Here is a 24,788-nt window from a genome sequence, read left to right as displayed (position 1 = left end):
CCAACAGAAAAACAGATAGAAATGGCATAGAGGGGACCAAAGCATACAATGCTGCGTATTGAAAAACTGGACAGATTAGCATTTACAGTGACAGAGTTACCATTCACAGAAAGGTTAATCCAGGGCCACATAACTCTTCCGGTCACTACTTTTCAATTCCAATATTGCCTTGAACAAATGTAGGTGGATGTGAAAAAATGGGTAGGTAATTAATCAAGGAATCTTGGGAATTACTGTACAGGTTTTGATGCCGGAGTTGGGAAAAAGAAGTGTTTCTAAGAGGAACAAACTGCGAGAATACTTTAAGTGGATCACTCATATGCCAGGATAGAATGCTTCATGGGGCCTGTAACAGTTCAGGCGCGAACTTATCCTGTCACTTAAGGGATGCCCCAGCTGCCGTGATCACTCCAGTATTCAGGCTACTTTCGAACGGAAATTACTGGATACTGAACGATCAAGGTTGCTGTGGGATGCTTCCAGGCATCGCATATCCGGTAACCGTGAGCTCCAGTGTTACTTGCCGTATGCAAGTATTGTTTCCACTAACACATACAGTCAGAGAGGTGCCGTTATGACCTTCGCTAAATGTTTCATTAATATGGTTTGATGCTTTGAGCAGAATGATAGCCATGCTTATACAAAAATCTGCCCTTAACATCCGCTCAAGAGACTTTTGATCTTCAAGAAGCAAGATCTTCGGCAGAGATACAGGCACTCATACGTGCAAACTGCCCCTTCCATTTTGCAGAAATGGTCAATTATATATTTACCCCTTGCATGCTGATGACTGCCGGGGGCCGTTTTGGCACACAGTGCTCGTGTGCTGATGACGGCTCCCGGCCGTCATGACCGCACCGGCGCAGAATCGCGGCAGCATGCAAGGGGTTAACATGTCTGATAAGACCGGCATCGTCCACCTATTTAAACCATAGTGTTGCAGTTTCAAAGGTTCTGGACTAGCACTTTTCAGACGGTCCTCGGAGTTATACCAAACTTTATACACTCCGTATTTGGAAGCATAATTGGAGGGCTCCCGCTGATCCCGTTTCTAATAGCAGGTATCCCGATTATCATGTTTCTGCTACGCAATGGACGTCCCAATCACCAAGGGGATGGTAACAGTACTCCTGGAGCGAAAATACCGTGATCGCATGGTACAAGTTCTAGGCACACCTCGCCTAAGAGAACTAAGTGCATCTTGGTTCTTGTCATTTAGAACAGTCTGGATGGACTGCATCTTACCTGTTCTCCAATGCCTGTTTTGCGGAGAAGAATGCGTGTTGGATCTCTGTCTGACCCTCCCATCATGTGCGCAACCAGACCTTGATGCTTTACTGAACCCGATAACGGCCCATGTTCTGCAGTGTCCCCGTCGTATTCCGATGTTGATGGCGGCATTCCTAGAGCCACCACAGGTAGTAACAGCTCGTGTTGGTATGGACATTGACTCCTCCTCTGACACCCAGCCCCTGGATGGCGCACAAGCTGCCACCGCATCGTTTGTGGAAAGTACAAAAGATCATCTGTGCTCAATTGACCGTCTGCGAGGTGTTACAGGGATCGTCGTCTGCGGAGGTAGGCAACGAGAATGTTGCGAGTATCAGCCAGGACACAAACATTTGGCCTGTTGTGTGCTGGGAGAAATTATTTTGAGAAGAAACTGGAAACATTGCAACTCCAAAACGAAATTGGCATTCTTTTGAGCATGCATGTCTTTCAAAATGCTTATAGTAGTTCGCTCGTGGGAGGAGTGGGTGTTGTATTCCATATAGGTACCATAATATAGGCCCAGGTAACTTCATTACCCTTCACCAATATTCTTCCCTACATTACGCTTGTAACGGTTTACGGGGACTGACCTTTTACCTAGATACGACCCTGCATTCAGAACGTTGGTTTTCCCTAGTTTGAAATCTCATACATTATGCATGAGGGTTCTCTGAAGCACAGCAGGACTACCATCTCCTGTATAATATCTATGTATAAAGTTCATGTCCAACGTCATCCTTAGGCCGACATAGTAATACAGCGAGGTAGGACCCCTGGGAGACCTATGCGTATATATACATCACATCTTGCAAATATAGGGAGAGGAGACTGAGAATTCCCAGCCGACAGACTGACCAGAGACGGTGAGATTTGTGCATGCAGACACTCCAGCTCGCAGTGGTCTAACATCCCTCGTGGGGTGTCCAACTCAAGACCAGGACGGGGTCACACAGTCTCTCACTTCAGGTAATGGGGCTGACTAAATTCTAGAGGAATTCTTGGCTTAACACCTACACACATGCTAGGTACATCGGGAAACAACCGTTAAACGCAGGAATTACAACTCATGCTTTTACCCCGCATGCCATTACAACGAAAATGGCTTGGTGTATAAGGTGTTGGATTTAACTCCAAAAAATTCCCTACTGTTGCACAGACTGGAGTTAGAATAGTGAAGTATACTATTCCAACATCCAGAGCACCCCAGACAGCAAGTCAGGGTAAATAATTACGTTGTAACAGCATGCGGGGTAAAAGCATGCGTTGTAACGTCCTACAACCAGGTACATCTAGTTAGGGACGCATCGTAGAAGTATGCATCTTTATATCATGTGTTTTATATACTCGTATGCATTCATGATTATTGTAAGATTGTAACGCTACACCATTCATTTACCTTAATAGTACTGCTAATCATTTATACCTTATACTGCCCTACAGGTGTTGCCGCTCATCTATTCTACACCAGAATAACAACTGTTTAATAAATACTTATTGAAAACGCCCAGCCTGTTTATTCTGTGTATCTCTCTGAGAAGAAGCTAAGTAAGCAGGAGTGACTGAGCAAAAAGTAGTATATTGCTTCTACCGTCCTGAGGGATCAGGGTTGTCATGTTCGATGGTTGCCAAGAACTATTCTCTCCTTGGTAAGAGGAGAGTCTAGTGGCACTGTGAGCTAGTTGGTACAAAAAGCTAACATGCCCAGTGGGGTGTCCGAAATCACTCAGACACCAATCCTACAGTGTATGCTGTCTAAACGTGCAGATCCTGTATACTTTTTATAGGAGCTGTACGACAGACCGCTCACCCCCCTTGAAGCCCTAGTACGTGCATTAAATGGAACCCGGGGCCTGATCTCCCACACATACCAGGTATTACAGCACTTCCCCCACCCACTCACTCTCACACATACCAGAGGCAGTGATCTGCTGACTTGGGCGAGGAGGTGCCCCCGGAAAGCTGGGACCAACTTTGGCACGACAGCCCCAAAATTTACAGGAGCAATCCCCAACACAAATCTGTCTACAAACTTATGACACGTTTGTACTATACCCCAGCACGTCTACAGAAAATGCTCCCGGACGTTGCACCCCTCTGCTGGTGGTGCCAGTCAATGCTGGGGGATTTTCTTCACACCTGGTGGTCCTGCCCAATGCGGACCGTGTTTTGGAAGGAAGTCCTGAGCCATATTAAAGACATTCTGGGTTTCAAGTACCAAGCTCCCCCACAATTACTCTATTGGGCATCCGGCCTCTCCAACTCGCAGCCATGACCCATTCTGATTGCTGCCTCATTGCACACATACTAGAGGCATCTAAACAGGCCAATGCCCTCCATTGGTAGAAGCCCTTCACGCCCCCCTCTCCCCATCTCTGCATGGTTCCTGCGTCTCTGGTAGGTCATGGCAATGGGGCTGTTCGATCGAGCATTCCGAAACCAAATTAACAAACACCTGGCAGCCATTAATCGATCACTTCTGCAAGCTAGAGCACTCTCGCTATCACCCCCCGTCTACAGGCTCTCCAAATCTTTGAGGATGCAATCCTGCAATACGAAAGAGGGACTGCTCAGTCTAGGTCTTCACCCTGCAGATCCAGCGAGGAACCTCTCTCTCCCTAGTCCTCACACAAAACTTAGCCGATATTCATTCCCCAGGGCTCCTCCCACTCTCCCTCACTAACGTTTTCTACACTCTCTTCATTTCGCCTCCCCAGTTGTTTTAGGAGTTTCACTTTAATCTATGCCTTGAGATACATTGCATTTGTTAAACGTTCATGCCACAGCTAATGTACGATTCAGAAAAGGGGGTGGTGATGAACAGAGTGTCTGAATTAAGCAGACCACTCTTACCCAGTCCAAAGATCAGGGCTTGATCCATCACCGTTTTTTAGCTCACTGCACCATCCCAGCTCAGAACCTGGCTACATGCAAATTAGTGTGTCCCTGGCCCAGTGAATCATGGGAACAGGGCAGACCAAACTACCAAGCCAATTCTTATACTGGGAAGGAAACAAGCTTCCGGGGACCGGTTTCTGGCATTTCAGCCGTCTTCGGCCCGGCTTGCTTGAATCCTGATGGTGCAATGAGCAAGGGACTCACATCTGAGTATACCCTTCCACGCTTATGGTGGACAAAAACGATTCAGAAAAGGGGGTGGTGATGAACAGAGTGTCTGAATTAAGCAGACCACTCTTACCCAGTCCAAAGATCAGGGCTTGATCCATCACCGTTTTTTAGCTCACTGCACCATCCCAGCTCAGAACCTGGCTACATGCAAATTAGTCTGTCCCTGGCCCAGTGCATCATGGGAACAGGGCAGACCAAACTACCAAGCCAATTCTTATACTGGGAAGGAAACAAGCTTCCGGGGACCGGTTTCTGGCATTTCAGCCGTCGTCGGCCGGCCTGCTTGAATCCTGATGGTGCAATGAGCAAGGGACTCACATCTGAGTATACCCTTCCACGCTTATGGTGGACAAAAACGATTCAGAAAAGGGGGTGGTGATGAACAGAGTGTCTGAATTAAGCAGACCACTCTTACCCAGTCCAAAGATCAGGGCTTGATCCATCACCGTCTTTTAGCTCACTGCACCATTCCAGCTCAGAACCTGGCTACATGCAAATTAGTCTGTCCCTGGCCCAGTGCATCATGGGAACAGGGCAGACCAAACTACCAAGCCAATTCTTATACTGGGAAGGAAACAAGCTTCCGGGGACCGGTTTCTGGCATTTCAGCCGTCGTCGGCCCGGCTTGCTTGAATCCTGATGGTGCAATGAGCAAGGGACTCACATCTGAGTATACCCTTCCACGCTTATGGAGGACAAAATGCCAGAAACCGGTCCCCGGAAGCTTGTCTCCTTACCAGTGAAGAATTGGCTTGGTAGTTTGGTCTGCCCTGTTCCCATGAGGCACGGGGTCAGGCTAATTTGCATATAGCCAGGTTCTGAACTGGGGTGATGCAGTGAGCTAAATAACGGTGATGGATTAAGCCCTGATCTCTTGACTGGGTAAGAGTGGTCTGCTAAAACACAAGAAAGTCCCTAGTTGTCAGGAAATACCCTCTGTCACAGCCCCTTGTTCCCAAAGGACCTAGCGTGGCTTCAACACAATTGTTGTGTCACACCTGGTCCTGTCATTCGACCTAGACCCCAATAACTATATGAGAAGTTTCTCATATAGTTATTGGGGTCTAGGTCGAATGACAGGACCAGGTGTGACACAACAATTGTGTTGAAGCCACGCTAGGTCCTTTGGGAACAAGGGGCTGTGACAGAGGGTATTTCCTGACAACTAGGGACTTTCTTGTGTTTTAACATTACTCTACCCTGTCCCATATTGGCATATAGGGGATCTCCCTCTTTTTTCTTGTAAGAGTGGTCTGCTTCATTCAGACACTCTGTTCATCACCACCCCCTTTTCTGTGTCGTTTTTGGCCACTACAGGTGTGGCAGGGTATACTCAGACATGAGTCCCTTGCTCACTGCACCACTAGGATTCAAGCAAGCCGGGCCGACGACGGCTGAAATGCCAGAAACCGGTCCCCGGAAGCTTGTCTCCTTACAAGTGAAGAATTGGCTTGGTAGTTTGGTCTGCCCTGTTCCCATGAGGCAAGGGGTCAGGCTAATTTGCATATAGCCAGGTTCTGAACTGGGGTGATGCAGTGAGCTAAATAACGGTGATGGATTAAGCCCTGATCTCTTGACTGGGTAAGAGTGGTATGCTTAATTCAGACACTCTGTTCATCGCCACCCCCTTTTCTGTACAGCTAATGTACGAGGCCTCACAGCTTCCCAGTAACACTCCACTGTCTTATGCTTTGTATGTTGATGACTGTTTATATAATATTCAATATGCAGATTTGTCATAAAAAGCCAATAGGGGTGGTTAAGAGTCAGTTACGTGACAGATGTGAACAACCCCACCTGCCTTCCAGAGGCAAATGTCAGATTAATGACAAATATACGTAGAGCTGATAACACAGAGTCACATGTCAGGAACACCTGTGAAGACAAATTGAGTTGCAGCAGAATTACTGATGTGTTAATCCTGCATCTCAAAGCGAGACAGATGGAACAATGTCATTCATGTCCGAAGCAGCCCCAGACACCTGATGGACTTTGGCACATCATCATTGTTTACATGATGAAAATGAAGAGTGCAATGATTTTGGCAAATTTAAAAACGAACATAGATATACATTTGTAATCAACCTTCATGGAAAAGTGGTCTGAGACCTTGTTGATCGAGCAACTTTATTACGGTACTCAACCACTTTGTCTACAGTCAATCTACTGATTTTTCAAGCTCGGATTAACAGCTGCAGTTTGTGCGGGCTGAATGTAGACACTGCCAGAGAGGGGGAAAGAGAGCGCTGTAGAATCAGTTATTCCCTAAGACTCTTTTGTGCCTAATAGCCCGCTAACAGACTACCTTCAATTTGAGAGAGAGACACACAAACAAACGTTCTCCCTTTCCCTCTTCCCTCCCTCTCTAAACATCAGCAAATCAACTATACGAAAAGAGCAGTCAAGTTAACGTAGCCCTCTAGTGCCAAAACTAACAGTTGAAGTTGCAGAACATTTATCTGCATGGCATCAAGCCTGTGAAACTGACTGTCATGCCTAGAAGGATCAGCTCTCCAGATACAATATTTGCTCTAATTTAACAGCAACATATGCAAGAGGGACAGGCTGTATTTGTATAGTGATGTACTTTAGTTTGAAAGGCGGGATGTCCACCATATTCTCTGTATCAGAATAATAGCATGCCCAAAGATTGCACCACAACAGAACACACTCATACATACCGAAGACAGTTCAGATGTATCCTCAATGGCTGTCATGGGGCACAGCATTACTTAACACTAAGCAACCTCCAAACAGAATGCATTACATATTTATCAGCACCAACATATACATAAGGCTCAAACCCATCTACTTGGCTAAGCACTTGCCGCTTCAGTGGTGTATCCTGTCACATATATCCTGCACCTACAAACACAAAGAGTCAAAGCCAAATTGGGGAAGGGTGTCTTCAATTAGCACAACCACCAAGCCAAGCAATGGACAAACGTACACCACAGCAAAATGAAACAGCAACTTTGGTTGGCAGACAGCCATCACGCCCTACCCAAATCCTTACCCAAATCTAGCCGGCAACTATCCAATGTATCCCATCATAAAATACTATTCTACACCACTCCAAGCTTGCTGGTCACTATCCAACAGGGTTCACGTCTAAAGAAAAGTATATAAACATAGCCAAATACAATATAAACAGGGCACCAAATGCGGTCAAAGAGAATCCCACAACAGCATAAACTGCCCAGATTCCTAAAGTGCTTTGGACCACACAAGTGGTGGGAAAGAGCTATAATAATATCACTAACAAAACGCACATTTCTATTTGGGAGAAATGACCAGAGCGTCTGACACCAGATAATAAAGTCCAGCATTCCCAGGAAAGAATAGCCCCTGTGCCTCACTGAGACGTCCTCTCCAGTGTCTACACGGACATCAGTGGTGGTATTTAGAGGCTCTGCAATGGGTAGAGGCATGTTAGATTGGTGCTGGGAGAAGCAATAGCAGAAGCACCCAGAGATTCTAGTTCATGTGGAACAGCAGGGGTCGAGTCTTTCTTTGAAGTAATAAACCTGATAATAACTTTCAATGACTGTTCTACTGCTAAAGATTGAAGCACTGCCATTCTATTACCTTAAAGCTTTGCTTGGACAGGAATAAGGAGTAAAACTTTGGATAGTAGATTAAGAATTGTACGTAGTTTTTGGAATGAGTAGGAGACCTTCTACAGCCATCCAATTGTTCTTTTGCTTTTCCCACAATCACGAGCTTCAGGCTCAAAGAGAGCATAAAACCTCCGCGAATGTTATCTCAGACAAGAAAATAATCTTCTTGCTCTTCCCGAGCAGTTTGAAAGAAGTCAAAATAATTGGTCAGATGACTTATAGAAGCCATTACTTACTACAGTAGGTTCGGCTGCATTAAAGCAGGCATCAGGTATATTTCCTCACACAGCAGACAAATAATTGTTGGAAATTAAGCCTTATTTGGTCACTGAGGAATAAATAAGGCAAAACTCATTGCTGGTTCAATGAAAAGTAAGTATTGCTCCGGAACCGGTGTCCCTCCGAAACAATCTCATGCAAAACAAATAAAAATTCCAGATTCACATTTCACAGTAGCAGGTGGTGCCAAAGGAAGCCTCTGGAAAGACCTATGAATTACTATTTGCATTCTTGGAATTTGTCTGTACTTTTAAAACTTTAGGCGTCATAGTCCATGGAAGAATAATCCTCTGGAGCTACTGGATTGCATTTACCTTCCTTTCTGACAACCTAAGACATTTTGAAAACCATCTGCTAAAATAAAGATAAACAATGCAGCCATTTGACCGCCTCAAAAAATAAATCCAGGCATGAAACCTGAGATTTAGCTATGAAGGGTGACTTCGATGCATGAAGACTGTAAAAACCCCAGTGCCTGCACTAAAGGAAGGACCACAGTTCGTAGACTGCTTGGAGATGTGTGTACCTAATCAGTCAACAAGAACATGTGCACTCTACAAATTACATAGAAAAGCCCAACTTTAGAAAAAGAGAGCTTGAAAAGGATTTGAAGAATCAATCTAAGGGTGTCATTAAGGATACAACAGTAGGTCTGCCATGTCAGTGAAGGTAATGCCCTCTCACCACTTGGCATAGGACCGGCCACCATATTTAAAGATTCTCATTGGGTAGGTGGGATCTGTGTGTTCAGCATAGGTGACTCTGTGGTGGTTCTGATTGACAACCTGAAGTTTTGCTAGATGGAAGCCATGTTTGATGCACCCCTTTGGCAAAATGTTTATTTTCTGAAAACTAATTACTAAAGCAGGAGCTAGTTTTCAATAAACAAAAAATACAGTATACAGAAGCAAAGGGAGTTTTTTCCCTGTGAATGGGGGACAATGTGCTTTTTCCCTAGCTGATACGGCCATGCATTGCACAGTGGCTCCAGGTATAGAAAACGAGAAATGGTTGACCCTGCCTAAAAAGGGCAGGGCGATTACCACTACAACCAGATGGGCATCTGACAGACAGGCTGTCAGGTGAAGGGACATTGGCAGAGCCAGCGGCAGTATCGCTGATGTAAATCCAGCACTTCTCCTGACTAAACAGAGGGGGAGCCCCAATTACCCTTAATGAAGGAAGCAACAAGTCCCAAGGAGAAAAAGATCCAGCTAAGAATTTGACTTCTATTAAGTTCAGATAAGTACATATGAAGATAATCATTTAAAATGAAGCCCAGCAACTTTTGGAGGCAAGAATACTTAGACAAAGTGCATGACCTCTTGTTATTTGAGGAGGCTGCCCTGTCGTCTGATAAGCTGAAAAATGCCATACTTGCAGAAGCAAGGTAGCACAGTCTTTTGTTTTTTTAGCAGTGCATCACACATATTTTAATTTCAGTATTTATCAATATAACAGTCACATAAGGACACTCTTAACACCGTAAAGACTGGTCGGTTCTCGAAATGTCTATCCAAAAAAATGGTTTTCCTAAATCTTCCTAAATGCAAATCTCTTTCCATATGATCTCCATGAAGCGCAGTCTTAGGTGCCTGCTAATACATTCCTAAGTGCTTAATTTCTTACAATGTTAATCACTAAGCTTTGGAATGGAAACTGCTTTCTAGCTATTCACAGAAGGAATAACCTCAGGAAAGTTTAATTTCGAAGTAATGTGTACCTGTTTTGTTTCAAAAGTTGAGAAGAATCTGTAGGCTTTCTAGTCCACGAGATCCCACATGTAGCTCACTGCAGAAACTCACACTCGTGCGGCACCATCTGTAACCAAAGCTCCTCTCATCATGTATTAAACCACTATCAATTTCCACACAGATCGCTAATACGACAATGTACCCGTTCGTCGACCTACTTTTTTTATACTCACCCGAGCTACACTGCGAATTTGACCCGTTTATGCCGGGTTGGAATTATCACCGGCCACTAACCCTGTATACTTTATACCACCAACAGCCCTGAAGAGTCACAAGCCAAGTGCTCGCCTGACGAAACACGTGTCGGCTGGTTGTTTTTTTGTCTTGATGTCACCCCTCCAGAATGGGAGGCTTAATACATTTCTTTTGAAAAAAAACATCTTTATGAGTCCATCTTGTTTAATTGATTATTGCTTTGCTTGTTTTACTTTTGAAAAACCTTTAAACGGCTGACTTAGCGTTACGTGTGCACAGGACTTGTTTGTACTCAATCGGGTGGGCCCTGAACACCTATCACAGAAGTTTTGGGTCTACTCTGACCGTGTTGCACCGTTTTATACTGTTATTTTGTTTTACATTTACCGCTACCAGCATAGGTGGCAATCTTTCTTGTACACTCCAAAACCCTACACGGAACCCATTACACTATCAATTTAGTATGGCCTCAGCTTACCTTTTTCCATCTCACGTTCCTCTTTTTCTTCCTGTTTTTTTTCCTGGGTTATGCTCAGCTTGGTTTCATCTATCTCATCTGCAAACATGTCAAGCGGCTCATCCATAGCAGCTGGTGTTGCGGGGACAGGTGTCGGCACAGCAGTCAGCACTTTCAGCCGGTAGGCCAGTTTTTCACTGGTGTCCTGGTAAATCTCGTATACACCCCGGGCCACCATCTGATCAGCTAAGCCAGACAGACGCTCTAGTTGACCCTTGCGTAGCTTCTCTGCTTCATCCACTGGCTCCTCCTCCATCACCTCTACGGGTGGTCCCCCTTCCTTTGGTTTACGGGGCTTCCACTTGCGAGGTAAAGCCAACTCTTTGGGCCCACGAACACCCAGCCGCCGGATAGCCTTAGCCACTGTCTCTCCAGGCTGTAGCATCTCCAACAACCCTTCCAGCAGGGCCTTCTTTTCCAATGGAGTCCTCCCTTTGGTGTCCAAGTCATCATCATCATCCTCATCCTTTGTTTCCTCATCTCCCTCTTTCACAAAGATCGTTTTTCGCTGTCCAACACCCTGGTCTTTTACCCTCACCTTTTGGGAAAGAACATAAAAAATAGTCAAAAACAAAATGGGAACAATGATACTAGTACATAACCACCTAGGTTGCAGTCTTCAACGAGCACCGTAGTAAAGAGGCAGAGGTTGGGTGGAAAATGAGGTGGAGTGCTAGGGCTATACTCACCCAATCTATATTATCCAGCCAGTTGTCGCGAATTAGGGTCTCCTTGTTCACAAAGTAGTTACCCTCTGAGTCGAAGTGGCCTTCCTCCATCTCTTCTTTTAAGTTAAAGGGTGTGATTCTCACTCCATCCTCAAAGTCCACGGTGGCAGACTCCTGGCCTACAGAACAAGCGAGACCAGGTTGAAAGGAAGTGAGTGGAGAGACAGTCATTGGGAAGGGTGGCAATAAGGTGTGAGAAGAGAATGCGTGGTATGGATCAGGTAAAATGTGAGCAAGAGGAAAAACATGGGCAAATTGAGACCCAAGAGAAAAATGGGAAATGTGTCAGAGTAAGACCAAGGAAGTGATACTGAAATAACAGCGAAACAGACATTTGGAAGAAAAAAGAAAGTGGCAGAGACAAGTGTAACAGAGGTAAAGGAAAATGAGACATTCAGTGAAAATAAGAAGGAAGCACAAAGATCATTATATATGTATGTCATTTTTTGCATGTTTTATCTAGAGAGAATACATTTCTCGTGGGCCTCCATATCACCTATTACTTCTACGCATATGAATTTGGATTCAACGCAGCCCCTGAAACCATGGAAGTGCTTGTTCTCCAATAATTGGGACTTTACTTCTCCAATAGGTGCCCAATGAACAATGGCATCCAGTGGAGAGGGAGAAGAAAATGGGGAGAGGGTCTGTTAAACAGGTACCCCTCCTACCAAGAATTTTCCACTGTTAGCCGTGCCTTTGGAGTGTGCAGTGGGGGAGTAAGGGGATCAAAATCTCCAGTTCTCACTTGGAATGGAGCAGGGTCGCAAAAGAGATCACCAACCCCATAGGCTCAGCCTGTTCCCCTGGGCAATCCTGAATGTAAACCTACCAACATGTGGCATGAACAGAGAGATGAGCAATGAAGGCAGTACTAGGAGTGCTGTGCTTCTTCCCTTACGGTATCAAATACTGCAAGTCTTGTTCTGGGGGTCCAATCAGTTTAGCATTTGCATTTGGTTTCTGCAGGAAGCACTGCCCTGCCATATTTCCGAACTCAAGTCCTCTACAGGGCAGAACGCCAGTTACATTGGCTCCAGGTGAAATCTTTGGCCAGCTCTTGCTCTGCGTGTGGCATACATATACTCACCTTCCACATCCTCGGCATTTAGGATATCATACTTAGTGGAGTCGTCGCCACCCTCCTCCTCATCATCCTCTTCGTCACTGTCCAGGGAGTGCTTCACCTTGAAGCGGCTGCCGGGTCCACTCACCCCAGTGGTCTGCTCGAACTAGGAGTGAGGGGGAAGAAAAAGAACATGCACATGTCAGGCATAATATGACCTAGGAAAAGAAAATAGGTGTACTGTATATTTAATCTATGAACAAAATGTTTCCTGTGTATATTCCGTCTTGCTTTTTTAATGTATGTATGCAAACTTTTATGATTCGATTGAATCGAATAAAGTTATTTTGACAAAATGCACATTGTCAGGCAGTACTTGCTGCCTAGTTCTGAACACATTAGCCAGACTATTTTTGTGATGTGCCAGGCATAGCGAAGACAGCATTCACACATCATTATTTATTCACCTCTCTACACATTTCCCCTTACTGAATAAAATACCCTACCAACACTAATAGCATAATCTTGTGTGGAACGGCTTCCACTTGGGAAAGGATGGCCCTTGCCACAGTGACTGCTGCTTCTTCTACACCGGACGACTCCCGCTCTAAATACTACACTAGAGGAAGTGACGGTTCTAGTGTCAAATTCTCCTTCGCTGTATGATAATTGTGGCTCTATCCAGGAACATAGGTTTTGGCGACTACCGTCACTGGTAATGACAACAGTGCAAAAGGGATTTTTGGGAGGTGGAATGGGTTATCGCACAGTAGTTGGTTAAACGAAAGAAATTACACTTTTTAAATTGACAAAGTGAAAAGAGTCAATACATTTAATGAAATACTTCAAACAATAAATAACGGCACACCTCAACTGTTTTAGTCAATAAAACAAGACTGGTAACGTTAAACATCTCGATTACAAGAGGTACTCCTACACACCATGTTTCATAACAAATATTCCTCTAGTTAATTTAATTCCCTGTCTGTGCCACAACAGCACCACAAACTGACTGAATTTAAAACGGCATGATGCCCATAATTTGGGGTGAATCTGCGCTTTCCTAAGGTCACATCATGCCGTTATCTCAGCAGAGTTGCATATTTTTATTAGTTTCCTGCCAAAAGCTCCGTGAAGGAGCGGACACAGCTTCCAACTGACATGAGGGTCGCCTACAGCAGGTCTTTTTTGTTGTTGTTTTTTTTTTTTTTTTACAACTCTATGAAGTGTGTGATTTAATTTTCCTCTTGTGAGCACTGGCTGAAAAAATCACTGCATTTTGAACTAGCTGAAGATGGCTTCCACAGCACAGGTCAAACAAAGAGCCTCAGATTAACAAAATCCGTAATGCAGGGTCAGCCTCTCTCTCTCTCCAACTCCACGGGATGTGTAACGTGTACTCTAGCCACAAAAATTTCGAAGCCCCTATCCTCCAGGGCCGAAACATTAGCCAGTGATATTGTCATTGTCACTATTTTATTTCACGATGGTGCTGAAATCCATTGGAGTACAAGCATATTCAGGATGATAACATGAGAGCTGGCTGTACAGGTATGACTGCTGTTCTGTTACAGGATTGTATTCTTTAGCCAGGCCCATAGCTTAGTGCTGATGGTGATTCCCTTTATGCATGGCTCCCTGTCTCCTTGATTAGGTCCATGTCCTCATTCAGCGCCTCTCGGTCCAACATCCCATGGTCACTGTGCACCAGTTTTGGATTACCAATCTCCTGCTCTCCGACTTCTGTATCAGTGTTCTGATACAAGAGTGTGAAGTCATTGTCCTTGTGACACAGGTTGTGTTTTGCCAGATTCCCTGTGCCTGTACCAATGTGTAAATAACGATACATCAGTGCTCTGTTGTTCCTGTATCCTAGTTTTCACTACCAATTTGTGTCAGTAGGTAAGTGATCCCCTGTCAGTGTCCCAAGACCAGTGTACAAGTGTCCCAGATCAGTGTCCCTGCAATCAGTGCCTTAGTGCTTGCATCTTTGCGAGAGTGTCAGTAACCCTGTATCATTGGCAAGGCGCTTTTATACCCATGCAGTTGTTGGCGCCTCTGTGCTAGTGCACAAGACAGTTCCCCTGACCAGTGTCCTTGTACCAGTGTCAATGCCCCTGCCACAATGCCAAGACCCCCATCTCAGTGCCCATTAATGCTCAAGGTTCTCAGTTTTGTCCAGTTGTTTCGACATGTGAAGGATGGAAGGGACTCGGATAAAAGTGAAGTTAGACTTATTTAAAGAACTGGGGATCCCCGGGAAATCATTTTCACACGATTAATGGAAGCACATGTTACAATTTGCAGCACTAATTTTGGTTTATAGTGTTCTGTTTCTGTCGCACCCATGCTTAAACTAAAGGGATGTTTGCTAGTTAGGAAGCCATATGTCATGTATGAAATGTGCCGAGCATTTAATTAAATAGCAGTCGCTCGCCCTTCCAACCCTTTCTCGTGCACAATAGCTGCATTGCAGCACCCTGCAAGTTCCCACATGTGTAACAGATTCATACTATTTTTTAAATATATTTTTTTATTACATTTTCTCTTGTACAACTGTCTCATTATGCACACAAGTATAGCAGGCGGTGTATTATTTGAGATCAGTAGATACTTAAATCGTTTAGTTACAAACGTAGAGAGGGCGTATTAGACATAATCATTGGGATAAACAGTCACTCTGTTAATGGGTATAATTTGAACGTCCCGATGTTGTCACATCCCCTCCTGCATTTGTAATTCCATAGTGTCTCCGCCATGGGCCCCATATTCTCTCAAATTTCCTCGGACATCCTTGCGCATTGTAAATTACTTTCTCTGCAATTCATATAGAGGTTCATCCCCCTTTTCCCTTCAGGTAATGTGGGAGGAGTCGGTGCCCTCCAGTGTTTTGCTAAGTCTCTTTTTCCTAACATTAGTCCCAAATTTCCAAAAAGTTATTTGGCTCTTGGAAGATCTCGCTCTGTAGGTATTTCTAGAAATAGATATTGGGGTCCATTGGTATTGTGCATCCAGTATGTTTGCTAAGTTCTTTGGTGAGGGCGGCCCAGTAAGCGTCAATTACCCTACATTGCTATATGAAGATATGTTCCCCTTTTAGTGTGGCATCGAAGGTATTGAGGTGGTGCTGCCATTCCAGAACAGTGTAGCCGGGCCCTATCGTAATATGTCCTATGTAGGATCTTAAATTGTATCAAGCAGAGGCAGGCTTATATCGCCACTGCCCTGGGGTGCATCAGTGCCACCTCCCAATCCAGGTCTTCAAAGGACCCTAGTTCTCCCTCCCATTTAGACCTCAGGTTTACTAATGTGTCTGGCTGGTTGATGATCAGGGTCTTATAGGTCCAGTAGAACGCCTTTTCTCCAATTTCCCCCATAAGAAGTCTCCCCTCCAAGGGTGCATATTCAGGCATCGCCTCTGGCTCGATCTGTTGTGCTTTCCAGGCGTGAGTAATCTGTAAGTATTTATAGTAGTGTGTGGAGGCTAGTTCAAACTTTTTATAAAAATGTAACAAAGGAAGGGCCCCTCCCTCCAGTATAGCGCCCACCTTTGAGATCCCAACGTATCACAGTGCCTAAAACATTGCAGCTTTACAAATTCCATTTAACATGTTCCAGCCCATAGTAGGGTCTCCTGTGTCACACGGTTATCCCAGTACATTCCCTTTTCTGCTTTTCGCCATATATCTATCACCACTTGCGTTGCCAAGAGTAACCACTTCATGCCCATCCCCCCTTAGAGATGCTGACTGTGAGAGTAGGAACCTGAGTTTGCTCCAGTGCATATGCGGGGTGGTCACTTGGGGCGTGTATCCAGTCGCAGATAACAACGAGGTGCGCCGCCCAGTAATAGGCTCTAATATCAGTGAGGGATATGCCTCCATTGTACTGATTTCTCTGCAGTGTGCAGAGCACCACTCTAGGGGCTGCGTCAACCTAAATAAACATCTGGACTATCCCCTCTACCTTATTTAACACTTCATCCGCCAGTTTATGCTATGTGTTCTGAAGCATGTACAGGTGCTTTGGTAGTGTTGTCTTATACATAGCTGCTTTGCCGAGGAGCTTCAGTGGTAGCGTTTTCCATCGGTCCACATCATTTTGAAAGTTCGCCACCACTCTATATATATTATGATGTAAGCTCACTTACATATTCAAGGTAATGTACATGCCCAGAGAGTTAAAACCATCCTGGGTTATTGTCAAACACCCTGGAACATTAGCTTGATCTAACTCGTGACCTGCTGTGAATACACTTGATTTGTCCATTTGTATCCTGTATCCTTTATGGGTCTGGTAAGTCTCAAAGGCTTTGAACAAGAAGGGGAGTGTTCTCCACAGGTTTGTCACATATAGGAGGATATCATCCGCGTAGAGGGATATCCTTTCATCCTCAGATATCTCTTCCCTTTCCGGGACGCCCGTGATATTAAGATGCACACGTATTATTAACCGTCAGGGGTTTTGGTGCTAAAGTAAATAGTAATTGGATAATGTACAACCCTGCCTCGTGCCCCTTTCGCCATTCAGTCGCACTCTGGCGATCGGATCTGTATAAAGTCAATCAATCCAGGCTCGGTAGTGGGGCCCAAAGCCATACCTCTTGTGTACCGATTTCAGAAAGGGCCAATGGATGGCATTGAACGCTTTTTCTGCCGTCTCAGGAACGGTTTGTCTCTGTTCCGGGTACCATCTAGCCAGTTGTTAAGGTGGCGGAAGTTGAAGCGGGACGACCTTTTGGTGACTCGGTGGACAATGCATCCACGGCAAGGATCTATGTTTCACCATGTGGTCACAGGTTTCAATGATGACAGGTCAATTTAGTCTTTCATCCTCCAGGGGTTGATAAAAATAATACTGTGGTGTTGGTTAACAAACATACGTTAATTAGCTTCAAGAAAACCACAGTGAACCTGAACTTTACAAAACAAGCTATTACAGGTAAGTTGCAGTATATGCACCACAAACAAATTACAGATTCAGATAATGTCTACAAATTATGTAGAAGCATTAGGGTTTCAGCAGTTTTGAAAACATTCTTTAGCGCTGCTTGTCAAATCTTTGAATTCTTGCATCTGACTATCTGCTCTAGTATTTTCAGGGAGCACATAAACAGCTTAATGTGGCAGATTTACAGATCTTTAGAATGGGCATATTTCGCAAAAAGGTACTATTGCCAATCAACTCCAAGTGCAGACTTTTGTGTGTCAAGTTTTGTGACTCAGGGGTACCTTCAAATGCCTTCTGGTATGTGTTCAAGAACAACACTCCTGCACCCCCTAACTGGTACTGCCACCCACTGACACTTGGCTCCAGTGTTAGTGTGCTGGTTCCTGCCACAATGTGGAGCAGGGGGAGGGCGGACCTCCACATTTCACAGGTACACTAGTCATATTACCATGCCACCAGGAAAGTACTGGCATGATTCACATCAGAACCAGCAGCTTGGCACACTTCCGACAACATAGCAAAGCAGGTAAGGACATGCTTTAAAACGTCATCTGTTCTGCTCCCTGTTCGAAAGGTCATTGAGCAAAACGGCAGCTGAAGGGAAGAAATGTTCTTTCTAAAAGTGCAGAATGTGGTCCCTCACGGTGAATTAGCTAATGGCTGAAGTGGGTCAACCCATTTCTCTATCCTGTATGGTGCAGTGGGTGGAAGAAAATGTTGATGACCATAACAGACCAATGAAAGAAGAGTGCTGGATGAACAGGTAAAATCAAACGGTCTTGCTGAATGCCAGATTTCATATACACGTACTAAGAAATTACAGCAAGCTTTCAATCCCAACAGAAGTAAAGAGGGGATGCCAATGCCCACCCTAATAATAGCGGCTCAAAAGAGAAACCTAAATAGAGTTGCTATCACAGTTTTCCTTCTATATTAAGTTGGGTAATTTAATATCTAATGCTCCTGGAAATGGTCACTCCATCGTGACATGAAACAATGATTCTACTTCATCTAAAAACCCCAGTCATGTTAAAGCAGTATTAGGCAACTGCCTCCAACATCTTTAAACATAAAGAAGTTCAGGCCAATATACAACTACATTGACCTCCTTTCAGGAAGCAAATGTAAGGTAAGATATTCAAGCAGGTCTAATACATTCTCCAATTTAGGAATAGAAAGAAGATGCCCTGTTACAGAAAGAACAAGCCCAGTCTTCTCTTTGGCGTGCCACTACCTGAAGATTTAATTGCCAGCAGACCTGCTCCAAGAGTAAGGTTACAGGGGTTTATACACAAAGTGGACATGGCGAGTCACCTAAAGCCGCCTCGAACTCCTACTAAACCTGGAGAACGTTTTACCAGTTCAATGGATAGAAACTATTTAAAACTCAGACAGGGCGATGTCTCTGCTTCATGCCGTTTTAAACAAAACTCAGACAGGGCAATGTCTCTGCTTCATGCCGTTTTAAACAAAATTCAGACCGGGCAATGTCTCTGCTTCATGCCGTTTTAAACAAAACTCAGACAGGGCAATGCCTTGGCTTCATGCTGTTTTAATGTCATACCGTTCATTATTACTTCTACCCAGACGAAAGAAGGTCATGTAGCTTTTGGGAAAGATAACAGATTTGAGAAACACATTTTCTATTATTTGCAAACTTGGCAGAGGATCACTTTATTTTAATTTCATAAGTCATAGTGCCATCGACTTTGCCACTGTCAGCCCCAAGCAGCGGCGCCACAGGAAGATAACCATACAAGAAACAAGCACTGGCGTTGCCAATAGGTCTCGCATTAGGAAAGTGTGAGCTATTGGTATTGTAAATGACAATTATTTTTTTTTAATATGTGTTGGCATTGAAAATATATAAATTAATAGCATTGTTATTTACAAAGCCAATAGCTTACACTTTCCTAATGCGAGTCCTATTGGCTATGGGAATGCTTGTTGTTAGCCAGTAAGGACAGTGCTGTTGTGGTGCTGAGTGATGCTGTTATGGTGCTCAGTGATGTGGTGGTGTATTAAAGTGATGTGGTGGTGTCCCAGAGTGATGTGGTGGTGTCCCAGAGTGATGTGGTGGTGTCCCAGAGTGATGTGGTGGTGTCCGTGAGTGATGTGGTGGTGTCCGTGAGTGATGTGGTGGTGTCCGTGAGTGATGTGGTGGTGTCCGTGAGTGATGTGGTGGTGTCCGTGAGTGATGTGGTGGTGTCCGTGAGTGATGTGGTGGTGTCCGTGAGTGATGAGGTGGTGTCCGTGAGTGATGAGGTGGTGTCCGTGAGTGATGAGGTGGTGTCCGTGAGTGATGAGGTGGTGTCCCAGAGTGGTGTGGTGGTGTCCCTGAGTGGTGTGGTGGTATCCCTGATTGATTTTGTGGTGTACATCAGTGATGTGGTGGTGTCCCTGAGTGCTGTGTTGGTGTCCCTGAGGGCTATGGTGGTGTCCCTGAGGGCTATGGTGGTGTCCCTGAGGGCTATGGTGGTGTCCCTGAGGGCTGTGGTGGTGTCCCTGAGTGGTGTGGTGGTGTCCCTGAGTGGTGTGGTGGTGTCCCTGAGTGGTGTGGTGATGTCCCTGAGTGGTGTGGTGGTGTCCCTGAGTGGTGTGGTGGTGTCCCTGAGTGGTGTGGTGGTGTCCCTGAGTGGTGTGGTGGTGTCCCTGAGTGGTGTGGTGGTGTCCCTGAGTGGTGTGGTGGTGTCCCCGAGTAGTGTGGTGGTGTCCCTGAGGGATGATGTGGTGGTGTCCCTGAGTGATGTAGTGGTGTCCCTGAGTGATGTAGTGGTGTCCCTGAGTGATGTGGTGATGTCCCTGAGTGGTGTGGTGGTGTCCCTGAGTGGTGTGGTGGTGTCCCTGAGTGGTGTGGTGGTGTCCCTGAGTGGTGTGGTGGTGTCCCTGAGTGGTGTGGTGGTGTCCCTGAGTGGTGTGGTGGTGTCCCTGAGTGGTGTGGTGGTGTCCCTGAGTGCTGTGTTGGTGTCCCTAAGGGCTGTGGTGGTGTCCCTCAGTGCTGTGGTGGTGTCCCTGAGGGCTATGGTGGTGTCCCTGAGGGCTATGGTGGTGTCCCTGAGGGCTATGGTGGTGTCCCTGAGGGCTATGGTGGTGTCCCTCAGTGCTGTGGTGGTGTCCCTGAGTGGTGTGGTGGTTCCCTGAGTGGTGTGGTGGTGTCCCTGAGTGGTGTGGTGGTGTCCCTGAGTGGTGTGGTGGTGACCTTGAGGGATGATGTGGTGGTGTCCCTGAGTGATGTAGTGGTGTCCCTGAGTGATGTGGTGGTGTCCCTGAGTGGTGTGTTGGTGTCCCTGAGTGGTGTGTTGGTGTCCCTGAGTGGTGTGTTGGTGTCCCTGAGGGCTGTGGTGGTGTCCCCGAGTGGTGTGGTGGTGTCCCCGAGTGGTGTGGTGGTGTCCCTGAGTGGTGTGGTGGTGTCCCTGAGTGGTGTGGTGGTGTCCCTGAGTGGTGTGGTGGTGTCCCTGAGGGATGATGTGGTGGTGTCCCTGAGTGATGTAGTGGTGTCCCTGAGTGATGTGGTGGTGTCCCTGAGTGATGTGGTGGTGTCCCTGAGTGGTGTGTTGGTGTCCCTGAGTGGTGTGTTGGTGTCCCTGAGTGGTGTGTTGGTGTCCCTGAGGGCTGTGGTGGTGTCCCCGAGTGGTGTGGTGGTGTCCCCGAGTGGTGTGGTGGTGTCCCTGAGTGGTGTGGTGGTGTCCCTGAGTGGTGTGGTGGTGTCCCTGAGTGGTGTGGTGGTGTCCCTGAGGGATGATGTGGTGGTGTCCCTGAGTGATGTAGTGGTGTCCCTGAGTGATGTAGTGGTGTCCCTGAGTGATGTGGTGATGTCCCTGAGTGGTGTGGTGGTGTCCCTGAGTGGTGTGGTGGTGTCCCTGAGTGGTGTGGTGGTGTCCCTGAGTGGTGTGGTGGTGTCCCTGAGTGGTGTGGTGGTGTCCCTGAGTGCTGTGTTGGTGTCCCTAAGGGCTGTGTTGGTGTCCCTAAGGGCTGTGGTGGTGTCCCTCAGTGCTGTGGTGGTGTCCCTGAGGGCTATGGTGGTGTCCCTGAGGGCTATGGTGGTGTCCCTGAGGGCTATGGTGGTGTCCCTGAGGGCTATGGTGGTGTCCCTCAGTGCTGTGGTGGTGTCCCTGAGTGGTGTGGTGGTTCCCTGAGTGGTGTGGTGGTGTCCCTGAGTGGTGTGGTGGTGTCCCTGAGTGGTGTGGTGGTGACCTTGAGTGGTGTGGTGGTGTCCCTGAGTAGTGTGGTGGTGTCCCTGAGTAGTGTGGTGGTGTCCCTGAGGGATGATGTGGTGGTGTCCCTGAGTGATGTAGTGGTGTCCCTGAGTGATGTGGTGGTGTCCCTGAGTGGTGTGTTGGTGTCCCTGAGTGGTGTGTTGGTGTCCCTGAGGGCTGTGGTGGTGTCCCCGAGTGGTGTGGTGGTGTCCCCGAGTGGTGTGGTGGTGTCCCCGAGTGGTGTGGTGGTGTCCCTGAGTGGTGTGGTGGTGTCCCTGAGTGGTGTGGTGGTGTCCCGGAGTGGTGCGGTGGTGTCCCTGAGTGGTGCGGTGGTGTCCCTGAGTGGTGTGGTGGTGTCCCTGAGTAGTGTGGTGGTGTCCCTGAGACACACAGGTGGGGGGAGGGCAGCCGATCCGGGCTGACTCACCGGCGGACTAAATTTACACTAAATATTAGTGTATTGGGAAGAAAACTGTTTTTATTAATGATTTGTCAAATAAGATAGCATCGTTATTAGGAGCACCGCCAGTGCGGGAGGAACATTCTATTTACAATGAATCGGCTCTACGGCAGGTGTAGTATTGGCAATGAAACGTAGTGTTCCTTGATGCGCGGAGGGGGGTTTTAAGATACTACAGGAGTCTGCAGGGGGGGGGGGCCGTGAGCTGGAGGTCTTGCGGGGGTGAGCGAGGGCTGAGGGTAAGGGTTATGACTGAGTCTGGGTAGTTAGAGGGGGAGCTGGGTAGTTTCCTAGGGTTATAGGGCGATGGCATCTGGTGTTTTGAAGGGTCCATGAAGAAACGGCGGAGTTCTGTGGTGGTCGGGATGAGGGGATGTGGCGGACAGTAAGGGGGTCTGCAAGGACCGAAGGAGAGGGCGAGCAGCCCGGGACGAGAGAGCTGCAACGCGAGGATGTGGATGACGGGGGGGGGGGGCGGGGGGGTGGGAGTCTGCGATGATCAGGAGCGGGGGAGGGGGTCCTGGGGGCTTTGATGTGAGAGATAAATTAGGGGCGGGGTGGACTCTGGCAGGGGAGGGAACATGGCCTGGAGAGAGGCCGAAGGGAAGCCGGATGGGGGCGGGAGTGCAATTAACATGGTGTAAACGGTCCGAATTCAACGTAATGTGGGGGCTCTGTGGTCTCTGTTCCTCACAGGAAATGTGTAGCTTTTAGTTGCTGGAATATAGCAGATAGTGGGTTAAATGGACTTGGGACTGCTCACCTACAGCAGCAAAGTCAGGGAGCAACAGGCTTTCAAAATATGCATCAACACAGTCCAAACTGCTGCCCACAGACTCCCATAGCGCTTGTGGATACAAAACAACAGGAGGGAAGGGCGACATCGCATGTCTGGCCCACGCGCCCCGGGGCAACTGCGTGTCCATGCGTTAAGATATTCCTTACACACACGAGATCCTGCTGCCAATACGATCTTGGGACAAATTGGAGGCCAGTTGGAAGCCGGCGGGAGACGGGGCTGCGGAGGTTCAGTGGCTATGGGGAGGTAGGCAGAGGTTGGTGTGAGATTACAGCGCAGATGCTGGGGGGGACAGTGCAGGGGAGGAGAACAGCTAGGGATTATTGTCACTGTGTCGCATTAAATGGCAATATTCCAAAACGATTAAAGGGAGCTTTGGTTTTAAAGTGACGAAAAGTAAATCTTAATGTTCTCATATCCGAAAAACATGAATTACAAAATGAATAGCAGGGCCAGTCTATGAAGTGTTAAAGAAAAAAGTAAAGTTTTCAGGTTTTATTTTCCACGGCGGGAGAGCCTGGGGCGGGAATGCGAGCGAGGGGAGGCAGGCAGATTAGGAGGGAAGCCGGATGGGGGCGGGAGAGCCTGGTGGGGGTGTGAATGCGCGAGGGGAGGCAGGCGGATTAGGAGGGAAGCCTGATGGGGGCGGGAGAGCCTGGTGGGGGGCGTGAATGCGAGAACCGAATACTCTGAGCTTTCCAAGTGTTTGTGAAAATGTATTCCTAACTAGCTAAAAGCGTCAGAATACGTGCATGGTTATTACGATCTCTATATTCCAATGTGATTGTCATATCGAAAATAGTATAGCTCAGCTGCTCGTGAAAACTTAAAGCTCATTTTGAAATGGTTTCTCACGAGCTGCAGTTACAAATATGATGTCATTTGTTTTTAATTGGTTATTTTTACCGTGTTTTTATAAGGAGCCCTCGGTGGAAAAAAAGTGGTGAAGTCCGTTTTGTATGTTTACAGATGAGCGCTCCGTAATGTTGTGTGCAGCTGTCCCGGCATCCCCTTTGACTGGTGATGGCTGAATCATAGAGTGATGTTAGAGCGGAAACCCGGGTCCCCTGAATCAGAGTTGTTTTAGGATCCACAGTGTTCCGGTCAGACCTAGGCTCTCTCTCTTGAACATGGCGGCAGTGAAACAGCATCAATCGCTGCTTGAAGAACCTCCGCACCTCAATGGAGAGTTGGAACTAGAGGACAAGGATGATGAGGCAGATACCAGACGGCAAGGCTGTGATTGCGTGGAGAGAGGGGAGGTGCTGGTGTGGGAGGGGGAGGAGTGCTGCTAGGGCAAGGCTGTGATTGCGTGGACAGAGAGGGGAGGTGCTGGTGTGGGAGGGGGGAGGTGCTGGTGTGGGAGGAGTGCTGCTAGGGAAAGGCTGTGATTGCGTGGAGAGAGAGGGGAGGTGCTAGTGTGGGAGGGGGGAGGTGCTGGTGTGGGAAAGGGCAAGGCTGTGTTTGCGGGGAGAGAGAGGGGAGGTGCTGGTGTGGGAGGGGGGAGTTGCTGGTGTGGGAGGAGTGCTGCTAGGAGAGGAGTGAATGCTCGTGCATGTTTGCTCACGTGATTCACGTGAACTGCAAGAAAACCGCGACTGAAAGCCCTTTGGTTTGAAGAGAAAATAGCCGACTTGAATTCTCCCCATTTCCCATTCCTGCGGAATGGTAAAGGCGAGACCTAAAAAGAAAAGTCTGAATTAGGTTCATGTGCTGTAGATAACTTTAGAGATTTGAACCATCTGGAATTAGATGAAAAATTAAGGCCAAGATATTAAAATGGTGGCCTTTGCGAAATTTTTCCTGTTTGATGTGGCCAATGTGGT

The 24,788-nt window shown here is 46.9% G+C and overlaps 1 protein-coding gene across 6 annotated transcripts in view; it reads right to left on the bottom strand.

Annotated features, from left to right (window-relative positions):
* The window catches only part of CD2BP2 (CD2 cytoplasmic tail binding protein 2), a 130,713-nt gene that overhangs the window by 87,208 nt on the left and 18,717 nt on the right, over window positions 1-24,788 (bottom strand). For all 6 annotated transcript variants that reach the window (XM_086931693.1, XM_086931697.1, XM_086931695.1 and 3 more), the window contains exons 3-5: window positions 12,582-12,723; window positions 11,453-11,610; window positions 10,725-11,301 (exon numbers count right to left, since the gene is read on the bottom strand). In XM_086931693.1, the coding sequence (XP_086787819.1) occupies window positions 10,725-11,301; window positions 11,453-11,610; window positions 12,582-12,723 (877 nt within the window). The remainder of the gene's footprint in view (window positions 1-10,724; window positions 11,302-11,452; window positions 11,611-12,581; window positions 12,724-24,788) is intronic.

Source organism: Lissotriton vulgaris, chromosome 7, assembly GCF_964263255.1.
Source record: "Lissotriton vulgaris chromosome 7, aLisVul1.2, whole genome shotgun sequence".
Taxonomy (NCBI): Eukaryota; Metazoa; Chordata; class Amphibia; order Caudata; family Salamandridae; genus Lissotriton; species Lissotriton vulgaris.
This window is presented reverse-complemented; position numbering and strand designations above follow the sequence as displayed.